The sequence below is a fragment of the Megascapheus bottae genome, chromosome 18 (genome assembly GCF_031878675.1).
Source record: "Megascapheus bottae isolate mThoBot1 chromosome 18, mThoBot2.hap1, whole genome shotgun sequence".
Lineage (NCBI taxonomy): Eukaryota > Metazoa > Chordata > Mammalia > Rodentia > Geomyidae > Megascapheus > Megascapheus bottae.
The window spans coordinates 48,199,164-48,222,537 of record NC_143526.1 but is presented as its reverse complement, the minus strand read 5'-3'; the positions used below and the strand labels follow the sequence as shown (position 1 = coordinate 48,222,537).

At 58.1% G+C, this 23,374-nt stretch overlaps 1 protein-coding gene across 4 annotated transcripts; it reads left to right on the top strand.

Moving 5' to 3' along the window:
• The first annotated feature begins 70 nt into the window (after positions 1-70).
• On the top strand, positions 71-16,356 carry Uckl1 (uridine-cytidine kinase 1 like 1). Of its 4 annotated transcripts, none has more exons than XM_090352667.1 (15): positions 71-240; positions 9,629-9,819; positions 9,907-10,013; positions 10,126-10,296; positions 10,390-10,461; positions 11,114-11,303; positions 11,392-11,453; positions 12,120-12,136; positions 12,864-12,912; positions 13,662-13,760; positions 14,142-14,204; positions 14,359-14,481; positions 15,675-15,782; positions 15,860-16,016; positions 16,086-16,356. In XM_090352667.1, exons 1-15 carry the CDS (start codon positions 125-127, stop codon positions 16,166-16,168), a joined length of 1,608 nt encoding a protein of 535 aa, XP_090208793.1. In that variant the 5' UTR covers positions 71-124; the 3' UTR covers positions 16,169-16,356. The 4 variants fall into 4 exon arrangements, with proteins under 4 accessions (XP_090208793.1, XP_090208795.1, XP_090208792.1 ...); XM_090352666.1 differs by lacking the exon at positions 12,864-12,912 and adding an exon at positions 13,836-13,929 and having other exon boundaries at positions 72-240; XM_090352668.1 differs by lacking the exon at positions 12,864-12,912 and adding an exon at positions 13,836-13,929 and having other exon boundaries at positions 73-240; positions 9,629-9,708.
• Positions 16,357-23,374: the final 7,018 nt, after the last annotated feature.

Here is a 23,374-nt window from a genome sequence, read left to right as displayed (position 1 = left end):
TCTTGTGCGGCTGAGTTTGTGGGGGGAGGGGCACGCCGGCCGCGAGGGCTTGTGGGACTTGTAGTCCACGAGTGCCCCTGGCCGCCCGCGCGGCTCCTCGGCCGCCACCCGGTCTCGGGACGCCATGGCCGCGTCGCCGCTGGCCTCCGCGGACGCCGCCCCCTCGCCCCCGCCGCCCGCCGCGAACCAGGACTCTTCGGGTGGGCCGACGGAGCCGAGCGAGACCGCATGCGAGGACCGGTAGGCGCCGGCCGGAGGGCGGAGGCCGCGCGCGCGCGCGCGCGCGCGCCTCGGATCTGCTGGGGCAGGGCAGGGCGGGAGGGGCGCCTCGCGGCCGGGAGGCCTCCGCAGGTCCTGCCCGGAGCCCGGCCGGCCCGCGCGGCGCCGCCTCCCCGCTGCCCCGCACCCCTCCCTCCGCCCCCCGTCAGTACCTCCCCTCCACGAGAGGCGGGCGGGGGTCTGTCGGAGAGGCCTCTGGATCCTGGGCGGCCATGCTGGCTGGGTGCGCGGCCCGCCCCTGCCCACCTCCGCCCACTGGTTTGGCTCTGGGAGGGAGGTGGCGCAGGGCTGCCGACCCATCGATCGTCCCCCTAGGCCGGCCTACCTGGGCGGGAGGGGCGCCTCCCGGATGTGGCCGCGGGGGCGGGGCCACACTCGCAGCTGCGCCGTAGGGCCCTTCCGGCGCGGCGCGGTCTGCGGGCGCTCGAAGCCGTCCAGCCCCGGGGACCCGGGAGCGTTTGCCTGGCGGGCGGCGACGTGGAGCCCGCAAACAAGGCTCGGGAGGAAGCACCGCGGGTGGGTGGGCCGGGTCCGGCCCCGGCCTGCGGTCTACACTTGGCGGCGCCGTCCCTGCACCTGTCCGCTGCAGTCTGAGGGAGACAGGGCTGTGGAGGCCGGGAGAGCACTGCTGCCGGCAGGCAGCTCGCCCCCACCTCCCCTGTGCAATCGGCCCGAGACAGCTCTGAATGAGTCAGAGCCCAGGGGGCGGCCGCGACTGCAGGCAGCCCTGCCGGCGGGCGCCGTCCACGCCGGCCCTCCGCAGTCTCCGCGGACATGTGGTGCTGGTTGTTTTGTCTGCTGGCATGGAGGTTGTGTGCCAGCAGATCTGAGAACTGTTTACATGTCTTACCTACTGCCTTGGTGTTCTTTATTAACTATGGGGCACCTGCTACCGCTTTTTTTTTGGGGGGGAGGGGTGGCAGTCCTGGGCTTGAGCTCAGGGCCTGAGCACTGTCCTTGGACTTTCTCAAGGCTAGAGCTCTACCACTTGAGCCTCAGCACCACTTCCGGCTTTTTTCTATGTATGTGGTACCGAGGAATCGAACCCGGGTCTTCATGCATGCTAGGCAAGCACTTTAACCACTAGGCCAAACTCCCGGCCCCTCCTTGGGGTTTTTTTTGTTGTTGTTTTTCCTCAAGGCGAGAGCTCTACTGTTTGAGTGGAGCCACAGCACCACTTCTGGCTTTTTTTCTAGGTATGTGGTACCAAGGAATCGAGCCCTGTCACTAGAAGTTTGGCCACTAGGCCAGACTCCCGGCTCATCTCCCACTTTTTTGGTGGGGTGCTGGGTTTAAACTCAGGGCTTTGTGCAGATCACATACCGCTTGAATCTTGTCCCCAGTCTATCTGTAGTGTACCTAATTGGCCAGGAGTGGCAAGATGGTGGCGATGGAGCAGTCTGAGCCCCACCAGACATTGCTATGACAGGATTGACCAGGAGAGAGTAAAGAGTAAAGCATATGGCCTAGTGGTAGTTTGCCTAGCATGCACAAAGACCTGGGTTCTATTCTTCCGTACCACATACACAGAAAAGCCAGAAGTGGTGCTGTGGCTCACATGGTAGAGTGTTAACCTTGAGGAAAGCCCAAGGACAGTGCTCAGGCCCTCAGTTCAAGCCCAGGACTGGTAGCCGTGATGCTTATTTGCTGAGATGAGTAGGATGACAACTTCCATCTGCCTCAGGCTCACACACTTGAAACAAGAGCAAACCCCGGTAGGAGAAATTGGTCCACTGGAGGCACAGGGTTCTGTTGGAAAGTGGACTAGCAGGTTGTGGGTGGGCTGTATCTGGACTCGGACCTCCCCTTTCATGGCTGGTAATGTGGCTTCCCAAGAATCTTGGTGTCTACCCATAGGCGGGGCCAGCTGAGGTAAAGGACAAGTATGACCAGCCTGAGTCTCCACTGCTCCTCAGGTAGTAAGTTGCCAAGTCAGGAAACCGATACCCAGGACCACTTAAACTTCCCTGAGGGTGGGCCAGGTCCTGCCAGGACTAGAGTAAAGGCAACCAGCCCTTGAGAGTGGGGTTAGATGGGAGAAGTTTTTGAGATAGGCCTGCCTGACTCGGGGGCCTACTGAGGGGAGGCAGACACAGACCTGTGTCTGGGAGAACATCTCCAGGGCAGCTCCCAGGCGTGGCCCCTCAGGTGTGCATGGCCTTTTCCTTGAGCCCTGGCCAACCCAGTCTCACTGCAAGGAGACCTCTCCCAGGATCAGGGTCGGTACACACTGCCCACTACTCTGGAAGAAGGTCTGGGGCCAGCAGGACCCTCTGGGCAAATCCCATAAGTCAGTAAAAGAATTTCAGCTGTTCCTCCCTGGGTGGGGTTGTCCCCAGCTGATTGCTAAGCACTTAAGTGGGCAAAAGGACCTTCCCCAGGACTCTGAGGTGGGGGTGGGGCAGTTATTCTGGGACGTGGGGAGGTAGGGTTTCAGATTTGTTTATGCCAGTCAGAGATACCCTGGGGCCAAGGGTGGGGTCCTCCAGCTCAGCACTGCTGAGCGTCTGGTCAGCAGGGTCCTCGGATTTCCCTGTCTTGTGTGAATGGTGGGGCAAGGACAGCTGTGTGTGTTCCTGGGAATCCTAGCTAGTACAGTCTGGTGAGCATGCCAGCCTGCACACAGGGTAGCGCACATTGACTGCTGGTTGGCTGCGGGATTGTCCAGGCCACAGAGCTGGTGCTATTAATATCTGGTGTACAAGCGTCACTGAGTGATCCTCTTAGGCCTGTGGTCTTGGCCTCTGAAGCTGACAGTGAGTGTGTTTTGACTCCTGGGGCCTCCCAGCTGTTGTGCCCACTCCTGGTGGAGGCTGCCTCTGCTGGGGGATGGGGGAGGGGCAGTGAGTTTCCTGCTGTGCTGCCTGTAGGAGTGTCTCCTCCATGGAGACCCAGCTCAGCTGGCCAGAGCTTCTTCCTGAGCTGTCCTTGGGGGTGGCTGTGGGTTCAAGGTAGTAATACCCACCCTAACTGCCAACACCTAGGCCACACACACCCGGGGCCCCACCTGCACCCTCGGCCATGAGCAGCCCCCCAGCTTACCCTGGCATCAGGATCTCAGGGTGCTGGACCCTTGGAACAGAAGACAGGTGAGTTGCATCAGAGTCTTGCCGACAAGAAGAGCCACTTCCACAGTGAGCGGACCACTGGAGACCAGTGCGCATGATGCGTGTCTATGGATCTCAGGAAACAAACAGGCTGGCAGGCACTCCTGAGGGCTTAGCAGAGCTTGGGCTGCAGGCGTGGCTTAGTTGGGGCTGTGGGTGATAAGTGTTACATCTGTTGTGACTCATAATCCTTTTCTTTGAGATTCTTTTTCTGGAAAGATACACGCTAGTTCATCTGTAGAAAATAAGATCCTAGATTGAAAGTTTTGAGAGTGTACAGTCCTAGTAAGCATTTGGAAGAAAGCGCTTAGATACCTAACCGTAGGGAAGAAAAAAAAGATCCTTTGTATAACTTTCTCCATTCAAGAAGTACCTTTGTTGAAAACTTGGGTGGGGCTTTGTCCCTGGCTTCCAGAGGCAAAGACTAATTTGAAGAAAGGCAGTGGAGCTGAGTTTGGTGCTGACAGACCCTGGTGGTTTAGACCCCATAGCAAGGGAGGTATGGTAGAGGTGCGGCAAAGCAGCCTTCTCAACAGTGTGCCTCACGCCTGTCACCCTAGCTGCTCAGGAGGCTGAGATCTGAGGATCAGGGTTCAAAGCCAGCCCGGGCACTAAAAGTTCATGGGACTTATCTCCACTTAACCACCAGAAAACTGGAAGTGGTGCTGTGGCTCAAGTGGTAGAGCAGTAGCCTTGAGCTGAAGAGCTCAGGGACAGCGCCCAGGCCTCATACTTGTAATCCTAGCTATTCAAGAGGCTAAGACCCGAAGATTGTGCTTTGGAGCCAGCCAAGGCAGGAAAGTCTGTACAATTTTTTTTCTTTTGGCCAGTCATGGAACTTGAACTCGGAACCTGGGGTGCGTCCCTTTGCCTTTTCGCTCAAGGCTAGTGCTGTAGTCCTTTGAGCCACAGCTCTACTTCTGGCTTTCTGGTGGTTAATTGGAGATAAACAATCTCAAGGACTTTCCTTCCTGGGCTGGCATGGAACTGTGATCCTCAGGTCTCAGCCTCCTTAATACCTAGGATTACAGGTGTGAGCCACTACTGGTACCTGGTTGTCTGTGAGACTAACACACACACACAGAATGAGGCTGTGATTCACAAAAAGCTGAGTACCCTCAGTACTAGGGCTGGCAGGAAAACAAAGTCTGGGGTGGTAGTCATGGGGGACTTAAAGGCTCCCAAGGAGCCTTGTATGATAAAGCCACAGGGACACAGGGACAGCTCTGGTTCCCCTTTCCAGTGTCTGTCTGCTTCTGTCAGGATGGGAATTTTGTCCCTGAGGTTCGGGGCAGAGGACAGTCTCTTTTGGATCAGGAGGGAGGCACTGAGAGTAGACAAATGGCTTATGTTTGTTGTCTGCCTACTGTGGCCTCTGGAAGGGCTATGTCTGTCATTATCTGACTGGCATCTCCTAGCTTAGGGGCCCTGCAGGCTCCACCCACTCTCCAGAGCTGTCTCCACTGGGAGCAGTAGCCCAGAGGTGAGTCTCAGGGACTCATTTGTTTACTGCTGGTAGATTAGGAAAGCAGTCATCTGCCCTCCGTCTGGGGATCTGGGAACATCTAAGCAGGCCTGAGCAATGCAGAGGGCAGCCTTCAGGAGGCTCCTTAACATCCTGACCTGTTTTCTTCATGCTGTGGGTACTTGCTCCATCTTAGTGCAGGACCCCCACTTTACCAACTCAGTATGTCTGACTGTCTTACTTGTGCTCAGCCTCTGGAGCCACAGAAATGAGGCTAAGTACAGCAGACTGGCTAATTAATCCCTTCACTCACTCCCCAAGCTCTCCTGATGATGGATGATACAGAAACAGGTAGGCCTGCCTGTTCTCCAAGGAAAAGTTCCCATGTTTTCCAAATCAGATACAGATGGGTCATTTCCCTGTTCTTTATGGCTGTGCTGTGTGTGTGTGTGTGTGTGTGTGTGTGTGTGTCTGTGTCTGAGTGCTGCCAGTTTGACTTAACACAGGTGAGATGTCTACTTGTTCATTTTTTTTTTCTACTCCTGGGTCTTAGGGCTTGGGCCTCTTGGTGCTCAAGGCCAACACTCTACCACTTGAGCTACTTCCAGCTTTTTCTGAGTAGCTTGTTGAAAATAAGAGTCTCCCATGGGCCGGCAGTGTGGCCTAGTGGTAGAGTGCTTGCCTAGCATGCATGAAGCCCTCAGTTCAATTCTTCAGTACCAAATACATAGAAAAAGCCAGAAGTGGTGCTGTGGTTCAAGTAGTAGAGTGCTAGCCTTGAGAAATCTTAATGACAGTGCCCAGGTCCTGAGTTCAAGCCCTAGGATTGGCAAAGAAAAAAAAAAAAGAAAGGGAAAGTAAGAAAAGGAGGGAAAGGGCCGGGAGTTTGGCCTAGTGGTTAAAGTGCTTGCCTAGCATGCATGAAGACCCGGGTTCAATTTCTTGGTACCACATACATAGAAAAAAAGCCAGAAGTGGTGCTGAGGCTCAAGTGGTAGAGCTCTAGCCTTGAGAAAGTCCAAGGACAGTGCTCAGGCCCTGAGCTCAAGCCCAGGACTGGCAAAAAAAAAAAAAAAAAAAAGAAAAGGAGGGAAAGAGAGTCTTGGCTGGAGTTTGACCTAGTGGTAGAGTGTTTGCTTAGCATGCACAAAAACCTGAGTTCAATTCCTCCATACCACACATATTAAAAAAAAAAAAGCTGGAAGTGGTGCTGTAGCTCAAGTGGTAAAGCTCTAGCCTTGAGAAGCCTAATGACAATGCCCAGGCCCTGAGTTCAACCCCCAGGACTGGCAAAGAAAGAAAAAGAAAGAAAGCAAGTCTCACAGACTATTTTTTTTTTTTTGTGCCAGTTATGGGCTTGAGCTCAGAGCCTGAGCACTGTCCTTGGACTTTCTCAAGGTCAGAGCTCTACCACTTGAGCCTCAGCACCACTTCAGGCTTTTTTTTTTCTATGTATGTGGTACCGAGGAATCGAACCCGGGTCTTCATGCATGCTAGGCAAGCACTTTAACCACTAGGCCAAACTCCTGGCCCCTCACAGACTATTTTTACCAAGGGTGGCTGAAAATTATGATCCTCAGATCTCAGTCTTCTGAGCAGCGAGGATTACAGATGCGAGCCACGAGTGCCTGGCAGGCTTCCACTGTGTTTTAACACAGTGTTCCTGGATTGGGTCCCTGCTGAGCTCTGGTAGTACCCGGAAACATAAGTGTTCCCAAGCTGGAGAAGTTAAGCTATTGTAGAAATCAAAAGAAGTTTGTCCCAGAATTCTCATTCCAGGCCACCCTAGTCAAAAAAATGAGAGGTCCCATCTCACCAGAAAAGCCTGACATGTATACTTGTCATCCCAACTATAACAGGAAGCAGAAATACATCCTGGCCCTGGGAAACCAGGCACTGATAGCTCACATCTGACTACTTAGGGGATTGACATCTGAAGATTTGCAGTTCAGCCAGGGCAGGAAAGTATGTAGGACTCTTATCAGTTAACCACAAAAAGTGAGAAGTAGAGCTGTGGCTCAAGTGGTAGAGCACTAGACTTAAGCAAAAAACCTTAGAGCCAGCACATAACAAAATCAACCAAAACAAAGGGACAGTCCCCCCAGGCCTGTGTACTGGCACCAAAGTTTAAAAAAAAAAAAAAGAACGGCTCAAGATGTAGCTTGAGTGCAAGGGTCCTCAGTTCAAACACCAGCACTATGAAAAAGGGAAGGAAGTTTGTCCAGGCTGTGTTCTAATATACACTAACTTAGACAGTTTGTCCCCTGCTGCGGCCTCACAGCAGCCCATACCTGTCCCAGTCTGCCTGGGAAGCAGGCCTCCTTGGGGCCTGGAGACAGGATTCATGATGGCAGGAGGAGCTTCCCAGATAAACTCAGGTATGGGGGTTTTGTGTTTCCTGCCTTCCTTCCTTTTTTTTTTTTTTTGCCATTCATTCCTGGAGCTTGAACTCAGTACCTGAGCACTGTCCTTGGGCTTTCCTCAAGGCTAGCACTCTACCACTAGAGCCACACCACCACTTCAGCTTTTCTATGTAGTGGTACTGAGGAATCAAACCCTGGTCTTTGTGCATGCTAGGCAAGCACTCTATCACTAGTTCAAACTCCTGGCCCCTGGTTTGTTTGTCTGTATGTTTGTGGGTCATGGGACTTGAACTTGGCCTGGGCGCTGTCCCTGAGCTCTTCAGCTCAAGGCTACCACCCTACCCTTGAGCCAAGCCCCACTTCCCCTTTTCTAGAGGTTAATTGGAGATAAGAGTCTCAGGTCTTTTTATGCCCAGGCTGGCTTTGAACCTTGATCCTCAGATCTCAGCCTCCTGAGTAGCCAGGATGACGGGGTGGGCTGCCATGCCGGTTTGCGTTTTGATACCAAAATCATTGCTACCTGTAAGACAGTTTCATGGGAAGGAAGTCCCTGTCCCAAGTTTTGGTGCCCAGAGTGATATCGAATCCCAGCTTTTCAGGGCGTTCATGCCTTGTTCATTGGTGCTGAGCACAGCCAGGGGAACATCTTTGATTTATTCTGGCATTGCTGGGAATCAAACTTAAGCCTTCTAACCCTGAGCCTCATCTTCAGCTTTGAACAAGCATTCTCCATCTGCTGCTGTTTACATAAATGGAATCATATTTCAATTTGCTTTTCTCACATAACTGTGCTCCAAAGATACCTGCCCTATGCATACCTGAAGACTCACTGCATTTATCTCAGCTTTACCTGGTATTTTGTGCAGTATTCCATCACTTATGGGTCTCCAGACCTTGCAGTTGGCAGTGTTGCTTCTGGAGGGATCCGCAAAGGTCTGGTCCTGTACTATTGGCCATGCATATAGATCACCTTTCTGTCCGTTGGGCTCTGACACCATCCCCCATGGTCCACTCAGGAGGGACGTGACTCATCTGGCCACACCACTGACCTGAAAGCCTCTTGGGCATCCTGAGAGGTGATGCTGGGGCCATTTGACAGGCAGGAGCCAGTCTGCTCAACCTGGGTCTTGTCCCTATGACAACTGCACACCAGACATACAGGACAGACTGAGAAGCCTTCTTAGAAGCTCTCCTCTAGGTTTGGAGGCTGTAGCCATAAATGGCACAGCAATCGTGAGGGCAGCAGTAGCCCAATGGGGTGTAGGTAGATAAGGTGCAGTTCTGTGCCTCATTCAAGACACATTTCTCTTTCATAGCCTCAGTGTAGCTCACAGGGTCAGCTCCCAAGCAGCCCAGACTGGTGGCATTTGCACATTGCTGAAGGTGTCTATTGTGGGGCCACCCAGCTGGTCTGTCGTGCTTTCTGACAACCAGAGAGGCCAGGCCAGGCCACTGCCTAGCACATGGCCTTGCTCTCACAGGCATCTGGCCTGTGCACTACTCTCCATCTCTTGAAGGGTTTGGCCTGCAGGTTGGCAGTGACCAGCCTGCCTAGAATGAAGGAGGAAGAAGGCAGTCCTCAGGGGGTCTTCTTACCCTCGTGCCTGCCTGTGTCCTCCGGGACCAGGCCCTGGGCGGTCTACACGGAGGAGCTGCTGCTGAGATGGTGCTTTCTTATTTTCTCATCTCTGTTTGCTGTTCTTTTGTCCTTGCTGTGGACAGATGGTCCGAGGCTCTGTCTGCACCATATTCACCCTATGCCATAACCCTTATAGACTAGACACAACCAGGTTTCTTTTTGTTTTGCTTTGTTTTTGTTTTTTGTCATCCACAGGGCTTGAACTCTGGGCCTGGATGCTGTCCCTGTCAGCTCAACGCTATCTACTGCTCTACCACTTGAGCCACAGTGTCATTTCTGGTTTTCTGGTGGTTAATTGGACATAAGAGTCTCACTGACTAGCCGGGCACAGTGGCTCATGTCTTTAATCCTAGCTCCTCAGGAAGCTGAGAGCAGAGGATCACAGTTCAAAGCACTAAGGATGGTGAGACTCTCATCTCCAATTAACCACTAGAAAACCAGAAGTGGCGCTGTGGCTCAAGGGGTAAGGTGGTAGCCTTGAGCTGAAGAGCTCAGGGACAGGGCCCAGGTCTAGAATCCAGGCCCCATGACTGAAAAAAAAAAAAAAGTCACTGAATGTCTGAGCTGGCTTTGAACCTGGATCCTCAGATCTCAGCCTCCTGAGTAGCTAGGATTACAGCCGTGAGCCACGGTGCCCAGCTCAACAGGCAGATCTCTTATGCTTCTAGTTGAGCCCATCCACCTTGGCCATGCTGTGCCTGCCCTCCTGGAGCATGAGGTGGCCATCCCGGAGGTCAGCAGCTGTGGTAGACACTGAGTGTGTCCCTTTTCACAGTGGCAACACAGGGTCCTTGGACAGACTTCTCCCACCCGTTGGTACTGGGCGCTCACCCCGGAAACGCACCACCAGCCAGTGTAAGTCTGAGCCGCCCCTGCTGCGCACAAGCAAACGTACTATCTACACGGCTGGACGGCCGCCCTGGTACAATGAGCATGGCACGCAGTCTAAGGAGGCCTTTGCTATTGGTGAGAACAGTGTGGGCAGGCACTGGTAGGGCCCATCTGTCTGGCCAGTCCAGCTGCTCCTAACCGCCGGGTCTCTGCTCCCAACAGGTCTGGGGGGCGGCAGTGCCTCTGGGAAGACCACTGTGGCCAGGATGATCATCGAGGCCCTGGACGTGCCCTGGGTGGTCCTGCTTTCCATGGACTCCTTCTACAAGGTGAGACTCCTCCATCCTGGCCCCCTGCAAATCCCGGAATGCAGTCCCTGGGCCTGCATGGTCTGAGGGCTGTGGAAAAGCACAGCCCCGCCTGCACCCCCGCCGCCCCCAGGTCCTGACGCAGCAGCAGCAGGAGCAGGCTGCTCACAACAACTTCAACTTCGATCACCCCGATGCCTTTGACTTTGACCTCATCATCTCTACTCTCAAGAAGCTGAAGCAGGGCAGGAGTGTTCAAGTACCCATCTATGATTTCACCACCCACAGCCGGAAGAAGGACTGGGTAGGCCTGGGGACTGAGGGCTGCAGGGCTGCAGGGCTGCAGAGGGAGCAGAGGCCTGAGCTGGGTATCGACACGCTCGAGGTTCCTTTGCAGAAAACGTTGTATGGTGCAAATGTCATCATATTTGAGGGTATCATGGCCTTTGCGGACAAGACCCTGCTGGAGGTGAGAACATGCCATGGGCTTCCCCGCTGTCCCACCCCAAGGCCTCCACACCGCATCCCAGCATCCTCCAAGCATGTCCTGCCTCTCCTCATGCCCCGGGGTGCAGTGTGGTCCACCAGATGGGGTTTGGCTGCAGGGGGGATTGCGGCTCCTCCTCCCACCCTCTGGGGCCTGTTTATGTCTGTGGTGCTTTTGTTATTCTTGTTCCTTGCTGAGGGACAAGTGAAGACCTGAGGTCAGCGATTTGACTGCAGATCACCTTGCACCTCCAGTGCAGCATGAAGTGTGACCCCCCCCCCCCGCTCCCATGCACACAGCAACCTGCATCCTTACATGGTTCTGTCACACCTCTGCCTGGGTGGGGGCCATGCCCAGAGTTCATCAAGCCCCTGCCCTCGGGTTTTGGGAGATACATTAGGTGAAGTCACAGCAGTACTGAACTGCCTGGCCCAGCTCCTGTCTCGAGCCCTCAGCACCCTGGCCCAGTGTTCTCACCCCCACCACTCCATGCCTCTGGCCAAACCCGAGGAGTGCCATCCCCCCCCCCCCCCGCCCCGCGGCCTCACCAAGGCCGCCGACCCCACGAGGACTCCTCTGCCACACGAGGCCCCTGTGGGCACAGGCCTCAGCCCTGCTCCCTGCCCTGCTCCAGCTTCTGGACATGAAGATCTTCGTGGACACAGACTCTGACATCCGCTTGGTGCGGCGCCTTCGCCGGGACATCAGTGAGCGAGGCCGAGACATCGAGGGCGTCATCAAGCAGTACAATAAGTTCGTGAAGCCCGCCTTTGACCAGTACATCCAGCCCACCATGCGTCTGGCAGACATTGTGGTGCCCAGAGGTAACCCACCAGGCCACCAGGGCGGGGCTTGGGTGGGGCGGACAGACAGCCGGGCCTCTGAGCGTCCCTCCTCGCTGCTCCCCTGCAGGCAGTGGGAACTCGGTGGCCATTGACTTGATTGTGCAGCATGTGCACAGCCAGCTGGAGGAGGTAAGCCGGCCAGGCAGCGCCTGGACCCCTCCCCACCGCTTCCCCTTCCCTTCTACAGCCTGTTTATCCCTAAACCCCCACTCCCGTGTGTCCACTCACACCTGCAGCCACCAGCCTCTGAATGTCCTCGGCCTGTGCTGTTAGCTTGTTGAGCCAGTCCCCGCCCTCTGGGACGGGTGCTGGGTCCCTGCTGCCGTCATCTGGCCAGAGGCTGGCTTTGCATGGAGGGTGTGCGCGAGCGACAGTGATGACCCACTGTCCCACCAGCCTGAGATGGTAGCTTTGGCACTCAGTTCCACATCCAGCCAGGGGCCCCTCTTTTTCTCAGTGGATTACTATGGAAGCCCTGCTGTCCCACTAGAGGTTCCACAGCAGGCATTCCTGGCTGGGTCTTCAAGTCTGATGCAGATCTAATAGACTGCTAGAGGCATGGGGTCTGCAGAATGTAGTTCAGAGGTCCTGGCTATTCCCAGACTAGAGCCACAGGTTCCAACCGAGGTAAAGATCCTTAGAAACTCACCCCCTCCCACTGTGGGCAGCCACCTGAGCCTTTTCCCCATGGGGCTGCAGTGTGCCCGTTCCTGGGTGGGTAGGAGTGGCCTGGCCACTGCCCTGGTCACTGATGCATCCCCCGTTCCCTTGTATCTCCCTGTGTTGCTGCCACAGCGTGAACTCAGCGTCAGGTAAGACTTCCGCAGCAGTCTGCACAGATGGAGGTATTTCCAACATCCTCATGGAGCTCCAGGCTGGCTGTCACCCAGCCAGGTGGCCGACAGAGGACTCTGCTAGCCCCAGTCCTCTTCTGCTTCCCTTTGCTGGCACAGAGAGGCTAAAATTTCCAAGGTCATGCGGTCCCTGTGTTGGCCAGACTTTGGTGGAGGCTCCTTTTTGGTGTGGGGCTGTCCACTGGGGACAGCACAGCTCTGTGCCAGGCCTGCAAGGCAGGGGTGACAGGGCCTGGGCCTGGCTCTCACTCCAGGATGGCTATATCTCCTGGTGTGGTGGCCAAGGTTTGGCCTTGCTCTTCCCTCCTTGCCCAGCTTCCCCTGCTGTGCTCCAGCTCTCTCCTCAAGCTGCAGCCCAAGTCAGGAGAAGCAGGGTTGGCACCTCTGGCTGGGGAGTAGGGCTGGGCTGGGCTGTGTCACATTGTCCTACCAGAGCCCCTAGGCAGGGGTGTGAGTGGGGTCAGTGCCAGGGACCCACCCTGCTCCCAAGCTGGGCTACCTGTGGACACCCCACGGCCCTGGGAGCTCCACGTGAAGGTGAAGTAAGTGCTTCAGGGGGGTTGAAATGCCTCCGGGCCGTCTTTAGCCATGCTGCCTCTCGCTCCTACACGACTGCCCACTGGGCCTCCCCAAGACCTTCCGAGAAAAGTTTCTGGGTGTAGCCAGCTCCACTTTCTGTTCTCAGGTCAGCCAAAGACGTGGCCAGCTGCACAGGCCCCAGGACGTTGCTGGTGGTAGGAGGGAGGGGTTACACCTAGGATGGCTAGCGTGCCACACCGTGCCATCCGGGGCCAAGGCTGTGGCCCTGGCCTCCTGCTTCCTCTGCAGGAACGCTGCTGTTGCCCCCACTCACTAAGTGGTCTTCTCTTTGTTCTTTTCCTCTTTGTAAACCCGTTTCCTGCCTTGTTCCCTCCCTGAACACGCTCTTCACCTGGCGAGCAGAGGAAGCTGCGTTGGGATATGTGAGCAGAGCGCGCTCTGGTTGTGCCGCGCTGTGTGCCACCCCACCATCCTGCACTGCTCCTGCCGCCTCCTCCCTTCTCTGCTCACCGCCCTCCCCACCCCTGCTCCCCCTCCACTGTCCCTTCCTACTGCTCCTCACTCCCCTCTGACTCTGTCCCCGGCTGGGGCTGTGGGTGGGGCAGCTGCACCAGCCTTGAGCCAGCTTCGCCCCCTCTCCAGATAGGGACAGAGGAGAAGCCTACACAGGGCTCCCCCACAGCCCCGCTGCTCCACCAGGAGGGGGTCTCACCTGCCCCCCTGCCTCCTCCCAGCCTAGGAGGGGCACCTCAAGCCCCAGCTCCTCTCCTGGGGCCAATGGCAGCAGCTGCGCCGGCTTTGTCACCTTTCCCTGGCAGTTCAGAGCCAGGCAGCCAGCTCTCACCTGCACATGCACCGAGGGGTGCAGCCATCCTGAGGGGAGAGAGGGGCTCTGACCTGGTGCCCCACTCGTGAGCAGCCCCTGCCCTGGTTTGTCCCCCAGGGCCGCGCTGGCTTCAGCTCACCAGTGCCACCCACTCCCCCGGACACTGAGTGTCCTCAAGAGCACGCCCCAGGTGCGCGGCATGCACACCATCATCAGGTGAGCTGGGGGGGAGGGGAGGGGCGGGGGCGGGGGAGGGCGGGGCGCCCCGGGCTCAGCTCGCCCCGTCCCCAGGGACAAGGAGACTAGCCGGGATGAGTTCATCTTCTACTCCAAGAGGCTGATGAGGCTGCTGATCGAGCACGCCCTCTCCTTCCTGCCCTTCCAGGTGCGGGGGGGGGGTCCTGGGGGGAGGACGGGGGGGTGGGCAGGGGGAAGGGGGGGGGTCCTGCGGGGAGGGCGGGGGGGGGGGGCGGGGGGCGGATCCCTGCTCGGAGCGCGCCCTCTCCTTCCTGCCCTTCCGGGTGCGGGGGGGGGGGCGGGGGGGGGAACGGATCCCTGCTCGGAGCGCGAGCGAACGCCCCCTCCCCGTGCGTGCAGGACTGCGTGGTGCAGACCCCGCAGGGCCAGGACTACGCGGGCAAGTGCTACGCCGGGAAGCAGGTGGGGGTCCTGGGGGGAGGGCGGGGGTCCTGCGGGGAGGGCGGGGGGGGAGGGCCGGGGTGGGGTGGGCAGGGGGCCTGGGGGGGCGGGGGGCCTGCGTCGGGGGTGCGGCCGGGGTGGGGAGGTTGGAGGCCCCGGCTCGCTCACCCCCCAGATCACGGGCGTGTCCATCCTGCGGGCGGGGGAGACCATGGAGCCCGCCCTGCGCGCCGTGTGCAAGGACGTGCGGATCGGCACCATCCTCATCCAGACCAACCAGCTGACCGGGGAGCCCGAGGTGCGGGCCGGGCTGGGGGCCGGGCTGCGGGGCGGGCGGGGGGGGGGTGGCCGAGGTGCGGGCGCGGGGCGGGCTGCAGAGGGCGGGCGCGGGGCGGGCTGCGGGGCGGGCTGGGGGGGGCGGGCGCGGGGCGGGCTGCAGAGGGCGGGCTGCGGGGCGGGCGGGGGGGGGTGGCCGAGGTGCGGGCGCGGGGCGGGCTGCGGGGCGGGCTGGGGGGGGCGGGCGCGGGGCGGGCTGCAGAGGGCGGGCGCGGGGCGGGCTGGGGGGGGGCGGGCGAGGTGCGGGCTGCGGGGCGGGCTGCAGAGGGCGGGCTGCGGGGCGGCCGTCGGGCCCGGGCTGAGGCTGCGGGCGCGGGGCGGGCTGCAGAGGGCGGGCGCGGGGCGGGCGCGGGGCGGGCTGCGGGGCGGGCTGCGGGGCGGGCTGCAGAGGGCGGGCTGCGGGGCGGGCTGCAGAGGGCGGGCTGCGGGGCGGGCTGCAGAGGGCGGGCGCGGGGCGGGCTGCAGAGGGCGGGCGCGGGGCGGGCTGCAGAGGGCGGGCTGCGGGGCGGGCGCGGGGCGGGCTGCAGAGGGTGGGCGCGGGGCGGGCTGCAGAGGGCGGGCGCAGGGCCGGGCGCGGGGCGGGCGGGGGGGGGCTGCAGAGGGCGGGCGCGGGGCGGGCTGCGGGGCGGGCTGGGGGGGGCGGGCGCGGGGCGGGCTGCAGAGGGCGGGCTGCGGGGCGGGCGGGGGGGGGGTGGCCGAGGTGCGGGCGCGGGGCGGGCTGTAGAGGGCGGGCGCGGGGCGGGCTGCGGGGCGGGGTGGGGGGGGGCGGGCGCGGGGCGGGCTGCAGAGGGCGGGCGCGGGGCGGGCTGGGGGGGGGCGGGCGAGGTGCGGGCTGCGGGGCGGGCTGCAGAGGGCGGGCTGCGGGGCGGGCTGCAGAGGGCGGGCGCGTGGCGGGCTGCGGGGCGGGCTGCGGGGCGGGCTGCAGAGGGCGGGCTGCGGGGCGGGCTGCAGAGGGTCGGCTGCGGGGCGGGCTGCAGAGGGCGGGCGCGGGGCGGGCTGCAGAGGGCGGGCGCGGGGCGGGCTGCAGAGGGCGGGCTGCGGGGCGGGCGCGGGGCGGGCTGCAGAGGGTGGGCGCGGGGCGGGCTGCAGAGGGCGGGCGCAGGGCCGGGCGCGGGGCGGCCGTCGGGCCCGGGCTGAGGCTGCGGACGTCCGCAGCTCCACTACCTGAGGCTTCCCAAGGACATCAGCGAGGACCACGTGATCCTGATGGACTGCACGGTGTCCACGGGGGCCGCGGCCATGATGGCCGTGCGCGTGCTCCTGGTAGGCGGCGGCCGGGGCGGGGCGGGCGGGGCGGGCGGGCGGCCCCCGGGCGGGCACTGACCGGGCCACCCTGGCAGGACCACGACGTGCCCGAGGACAAGATCTTCCTGCTGTCCCTGCTCATGGCGGAGATGGGCGTGCACTCGGTGGCCTACGCCTTCCCCCGGGTGCGGATCATCACCACGGCCGTGGACAAGCGGGTCAACGACCTCTTCCGCATCATCCCGGGCATCGGTGAGGCCCCCGCTCCCCCCCCCGCCCCCCCGGGCCTGGCCCCCAGACCCCGACCGCCTCTCTCTCCAGGGAACTTCGGCGACCGCTACTTTGGGACGGACGCGGCCCCCGACGGCGGCAGTGACGAGGACGAGGCGGCCTGCACGGGCTAGCGCGGCGCCCCTCCTCGCCCCCGACCGAGAAGACGTGGCTAACAATAAAGCGAGAGGCTCACCTTCTCTAAACAAGCGTTGGGAAGCATTAAAGGCGTCCAGGTGTGCCGGGCCCTCCATCCCAGGCTCTGAGCTCTCAGGCCACCCCAGAGCACGGAGGCCAGCAGGCCGCGGGCTTCTACCCCGCAGGACGGAGTGTTCCCGTTTGTCTCCTTTGCCGGGTGATTCGCGGGCAGAACTGGGACCGCAGGTCTTGGTTCGCCACCTGACCTGGACCCGGGGGCAGACTGGGCCCTTCCAGGCTCGCAGTGTCCCAAAAGGCAGCCTCTAGGTCCTCTTGTGCACAGCCAGGGAGTGGTGGCAGTGAAGGAGGCGGCCAGGCCTGCGTGGCCCTGCAGTGAGCAGCCTGCTTTCCCATGTCTGGCCCTGGCTTTGCTGCTTCTGGACTCTGGAGGTGAAGGCAGGCTTCTTAGCTACCCCTAAATGTCTGGCTGTGTGGATCCTGTCTTAGGTGACATACACATGGTACCCAGTGCCCGTGTGACAAGGGGGCTGGGACCCTAAGACAGGTACCCCAAGTTCTGTTTAGGTCTAGCATGTGCCCCTCTGCCCTCACCTCACAAAGGCCTGGACACAGGGAACCTTGTCGTGAGGTGTGGACAGGAAGTTGCTGCCCAGTGCTGGTCAGAGGCAAGTGGCTTGTCTAAGAGGGGCAGCCAGGCACCCCCAGGGTGGTGTCCTAACTGCAACAGGGCCGTCTCCAGGCCCAGTGAATGGAGCCTTTCCCATGTCTCCCAGACCCATTCACTCACTGACTCTGTTTAGGGGTCTGGGCCTAAGTTCTTATAAGCTTGGGAATGCCAGTCCACTCAGTCCAGTTTTCCCTATGAGGAATGGGGGAAATTAATTAGAAGCTGACCAGGAGTGAGATTCTGGACCCAAGTCCAGCCAGAGGGACTTGCAACACACACACACACACACACACACACACACACACACACACACACACACACACTACATACTACACATATCAAGTGTGGATGAAAGGAATGAGCCCAGTGCCTTTAGTCTTTTCTTCCTGGAGGCCAGTGGCAGTCTCGTGGAGAGCACAGAGGCATTCTCTGGCCGGGTCTGAGAGTCCTGCTTCAGTATCCCTGTCATGCTACGGGGGCAGCCTGGGGCCTGCTGGTATCAGGAAACAGCCAGGACCCAGCTCCCAGCCCTTTTTGAAAACAGCTCAGCCTAGCTGCCACAGCGTGCCCAGGGTTTTCATTCCCCCAAGTGACGAAAGCCTTGGGGCTAAATCTGGGCAGAGGTATCCAGGTACCCATTCCCTCTGATGGGCTGCCTTGGGAATTGTAGTCAGATGGTCCTTCCAGGAACCTTCCAGGCTCCTCCAGGCCAAGCTCAGGCCGAAAGGGTGAAATGCCCCCTGGATTAAGGGAAGCCAAGTTCAGTGAGCATGGAACCAGGCTGAAGATGGCCCAAGTTTAACGGTGTGGCAAGCTGATGCAAGCCAGGAACTCCTTACATTTGTCCAGACAGGGTGAGGGGCCCTGAGAAGCCCACCTGCCCGGGCTCCAGCAGCTGCACACAGGTGCTGCCTCCAGGACTGTCCAGCTTGAGAATGGTGAGTCTGCAGGGCCAGCCGTAGGTTTGTCAGCCCGTAAGGCGCGCCCTACCCAGCACGGCTGCTCAAGTGACGATGGGTGCCTTAGTAGGGGTGGGATGGGAAGGCTGGGGTGCTGGGAGCTTTGGAGTGGCCCAGTCCTAAAAGGCACCATGTGCCTGTCACACTGGCAGGGGTGGGGTGGCCAGGTCATGCATGCTGCAGATGTGGTGCCTGCAGTGAGCCAGGGAAAGAGCCTGCTGACGGCTGGGCCTAGGCCAGACCTCCTGAGCCAAGCGAGTCCTGGAAGACTGTTCTGGATGAAACATGGGCCTGGACAGTTTTCCTCACAGGTGGGAAGTGAGGTAGCCAGAGTGGACCTTTTAGACTAGCAGATTTTGAGGCTCCATGAGGCCATGTGCAGGGGTTGTGGCAGGTGTACAAGTTTACGGGTGCTGAGACTCCAGAAGGTAGAGGGGAGAATGTGGATTTGGGCTCGGCTGTGCTTGGGCTAGGACAAGAATGGGGCTGTTTGAAAATGAAGTCAGACTTAAGCTGAGAGCTGGACAGAGCTGCACTTCTGGCTTATGGCTTGGGCAGCATGTGGGTCATGGGGCTTGAACTCTGGGCCTGGGCGCTCTCCCCGATCTCTTCAGCTCAAGGCTACCACCCTACCCCTGGAGCCACAGCCCCACTTCACATTTTCTAGAGATTAATTGGAGATGAGGCTCATGCTCTTTAGTACCTGGGCTGGCTCTGAACTGTGATCCTCAGGTCTCAGCCTCCTGAGTAGCTAGGGCTACAGGTATGAGCCACTACACCCGGCCCTTCTTGTTCTGTGTGTGTGTGTGTGTGTGTGTGTGTGTTTCCCCAGGTGTGGGACTAGAACTCAGGGCCTGAGCACTGTCCTTGGACTTTTTTCGAGGCTAAAGCTCTACCACTTAAGCCACAGCACCACTTCTGGCTTTTTTCTATGTACGTGGTACTGAAGAATCATTCATGCTAGGCAATCACTCTACCACTAGGCCAAGCTCCCGGCTCCCATCTTGGGTTTTGACTTGCAACCTCTAGTTCCAGTATAACCAGACCTGCACAGTGGAAGCCCAGTGTCCTGGCGCAGGCTGTCTAGGGGTGGGATGCTGTCCCTGACAGAAAGGGCCAGTAAGGATGTCCATGTGGGGTCTGCCCACTGCACTGGCTCCCCTACAGACCCCTGAGCACCTAGAAGTCCCCACCCATGCCCACTTCCTCCAGCTTGGCCAAGAAGCCCTTCCAGGTCCTGCCAGACTTTTCTTCTTGTCCCCTTTGGAATCAATCCTACAAGAGGGTTGTTGGCCTGGTCAAATGAGCAAGTGCTTGGGTGGGTGCTACATCCCTGGATGGGACCAAGGGCCGACCCAGCAGACCTAATGGACAAATCCGGTCCCTCTGGGTCAGGGTGCCTTCTCTTAGGGCACTACAAATTTTCTTTTCTTTTTGCCATTCCAGGGCCTTGAACTCGGGGCCTGAGCACTGTCCTTGGGCTTTCTCTAGGTTAGAGTTCTACCACTTGAGCCTCAGCACCATGCTAGGCAGGCACTCTACCACTAGGCCAAACTCCTGGCCAGATTTTTTCTTTTGTGCCAGTTCTGGGGCTTGAACTCAGCCTCAGTGCTCTCTTTGAGCTTTCTAACACTTGAGCCACAGCTCCACTTCCAGCGTGTTTTGTAGTTAATTGGAGAGGAGTCTTACGTACTTTCTGCCTGGGCTGGCTTTTAACTGCAATCCTCAGATCTTCTGAGTAGCTCACGGGTATGGGCCCCAAGTGAGAAGATCCAAGTATAATTCTTGCTGCTTTCCCAATGTGTACAGACTGGCACCCAGGGACACACAAGCACTCAAGCAGGCATGGTGGTTTCCAGTATGAAACCAGTGCTGGTCACTTATCCTAGAAAAGGGAGGGCAGAGATCCAGAAAACCCAAGGGCTGGGGCTAGCTGCATCTAAGACACGGGTGCCCCATGTTTCGGCTAGGGCTCCCAGCTCCAGCGGTGGGGAAATGTCTGGGTGAGAACGCCTCAGCTGTCACTGGAAAGGCTGGGTCACCATCAACTCAAGAGCTGTTCTCTACAGCCATGTTCAGGTACTAGGCAAGCTGCCGGCCAACCCAGTAAATATGGCCACAGCTAGACAGAACGGGAGTTGTCTCAGGTGCAGGGGTCACTGCTCCAGGAGATACATGGCTGGCCGAATATCAATGCTGGGCTATCGTGATGGCCTCCGCCCTTCCCTCCTATGCTGCTAGCACAGGGGAAAGAGCTCAGGCACACAGAAGTTTAGGCAGTGATTTATGACTGCCTTCCAGTCCTGGGGCACTATCCTTAGGCTTTTTCTGTGAATGTGGTACCCAGGAATTGAACTGAGGGCTTCGTACATACTAGGCAAGCACTCTAGCACTAGGCCACGCTCCCAGCCCACTTACTCCATCTTGGCATTTAGAAAATGAGTGGGCAGGGCCCAGAGTTTGGCCTGGTGGTAGAGTGCTTGCCTAGCATGCACTAAGACTCAGGTTCAATTCCTCCACATACACAGAAAAAAGCCAGAAGTGGTGCTGAGGCTCAAGTGGTAGAGCTCTAGCCTTGAGATAATCCTAGCTACTCAGGAGGCTGAGATCTGAGGATCATAGTTCAAAGCCAGCCTAAGCAAGCAGGAAAGTCTGTGAGACTTTTTGCCAATTAATCACCAAAAAGGGTCAGCACCCAGGCAGAGTTCAAGCCCCAGGACCAAGGAAAAAAAAACGGGGGTGGTGGTGGTAACCAGATAAGAGAGAAGTTCTGGCACCGAGGGGACTTACAGTGGCCAGAGGTAGAGACTGGATTTCTGCAGGAACTGCTAAGTATGAAACATACACCTGATCTGAGGTGAAAACGTTTGTTTTACAATAGCTATCTTTATTTTTGGTCAACATTCAGACACAGGAGATGGAAGTCACCATGTGGAATCATCTGGCGTGGCCCCTGGAAGTGCCCAAGGGGTCAGGGTCAGCCAGGGCTCTGGCAGCAGCCACACCTGTGACCACACTCCTACTGGGGTTAAGCCAGCACATGGACAACTGCTTTCCATGCACTTTTCAATTCTTAAGAAGTTTCTATAAACTTCCTCCCCCCATGGTGTATGACATATGGCCCTCGAACCAGTCCCTTCTTAGAGGGACATCCCATGGCCTGGCCCTTTCCAAGTGCACAGAGCGGAGTGCATGCAGCTCAAGGCTGCTCTTCAGATGCACTGTCCCTTACTCTGTCCCACTGCCTGCTAGTTCCCATACCTGTGGCCGGATGTGTGGCCCAGGCTTCCAGACAGGCAGGTGCTTGAGAAAGTGCCAGGGCCCTTTCCCACGCCTTGCATTTAGCCCTGTAAGAAACCCGATTCTGGTGGATATATTTCAGAAAAACCCCCTGTGAACAACAGGCCCAGGTCTGTTTTGCCTGAACCACAGTCCCTGTCCCTGCCCAACTGGCCAAGAAACCACAGACTGTCTTAGAGCCAACTTTTATTGTACTTGTTGATTTGCCACTGGACAGCAGCAGGCAGGCCTGCTGCACGATATATACATATGCACATATATACACACAGACACACACCACAGCCCACAGCCCAGCACGTGACAGCACACACCGTGCTTGTGCGGGCAGTTCCACAGGATGGTTTATAATCAAAACAACAGAAACAGACCAGTCAGTCCTGGCTGCCCGAGTTCACAGCTCAGGACACTAAGCAAGGGATGGGGTTGGTCACTTGTTTCTTCTACTTAAGCCCCTCCTGTGTCACCAAAGGATGGACAGGACCCGGCACTTCTAGGGACAGCTTGTGTGCAGGCACCACCCTCTCTCCAGACCAACCAATGACATGGGTGGCAGCAAGACAAAGGGGACCACACGGGAGAAACCTGGAGACGTCTCAGCTGTTCTGATTCAGGGCCAAGTGCAGCAACCAGCACTGGTGGTGGAATTCCCTGCTAGCCGCAGCGAGTATTCTTATTTCTTTTACTAACAGATTCCCACTGAGTTCTAGCTGCATTAACCGAGTATCAGAGAACTAAGAAGGCTCACAGACACTGAGCAGCAGCCACGTATCAAAACAGAGCAAAGCCAAAAGGGAGACAAGGTTCCACTGTTGAGAGCAACAGCAACTCCCAGGCCAGCACCTGTGGTGATGCCCGAGCATCTCCCATACGCCTCCTGCAGCTCACAGCTGCCTGCACTGGGGCACCTGATGCAAGGTACAGGCCTTCATGCAACATTTTGGTAGCTGGCCGTGGTGCTGCACTGCTCAAGAGGCAGCCCCACTCGGCTACCAGCATAAGCATGGGGGGATGAGTGGGGGGCATAAAGGTCATCTGGATTGGCTGGTACTTATGACAGGAGAAGGCTCAGGCTAACCCCACAATTGGTGGTTCTGTTCACAACAAGAAACAAAGCCAGGAGGATCTTTAAGACGGTCAAACCTGTGGAGGGTCTGCCAAGGGGTGGGGGGGGTGGGGGGAGCAGGGGTGCCTATACTGTCATCTTGAGAATCTCAAATTCTACATGATTTAAGTTTTCTTGTTGCCTTTCTTATTTTTCTTTTCCAGTCTTGGGGCTTAAAGTTGCCTGGGTGCTGTCCCTGAACTTTTGCTCAAGGCTAGCACTCTACCACCTGAGCCACAGCTCCACTTCTGGTTCTGTTTTGTTTTGCTGGGTAGTTCAGTGGAGGTAAGACTCACAGATTTTCCTTCCTGGGCTGGTTTTGAACTTCCACCCTCAGATCTCAGCCTCCCGAGTACCTAGGATTAGATGCGTGCACCACTAGAGCCTGGCACATGATTCAGCTTTAAATCCCCTACAGCACTGGGGCTCAGCCACTGCCCCAGCACAGCCACTGTCTGTAGAGCTCACTTTGCAGGACTCACTGGGACATGAGGGAAAGGGACATAAATCCGAGGCCTGGAGGGTCAGGCCACCGGATAGCAGCGCTGCACCCCTCTTCTGCACTACGGGCCTGGTTCTCGGTTGTGAAGGAAAGGCCACCACGGCTGACTGGCTGAGTCACCCACCTGTTGCTGGGTTTGCATACCACACTGTCTAGGTATCTTATGTCCTCCTTTTCCAGCATGAATCCAACCATGGATTTCTGATGTGCCACCTTGCCTTGACGGAGGTCTGATGTTAACGGGTTTCTACCTTCAATCTAGCACCGTCCGCTTCATTGAATGTCTTCACAGTCTTCTGAAGAACCAGACAGACAAATGCACCCAGGACCAGCTTCTGACTGGTACAGATCTGCAGAAGGACCACTTCTGGCATCACAGTGGTCTCACCAGACCTTGCCAGGGACTCTCAACCATTACCAAGTTTGTCCTCATGTCACAGTCCCTTCTTGCAACTTCTTGGCACCCTGACTTGCACCCTCCAGGTCCGGGTGGGCCAGCGTGAGGTGACAGGGACAGGTGAGGGGAGTGTGTGGTAATTCATCTGGCCAGAGCCACCACACGAGCCTTCTCATTCTTCAGTGCTAATGAAAGTGCACGAGATGGTCACGAGCAGGCATCAGGAAGTGTCGGCCGGAACCTGGTGCCCCCAA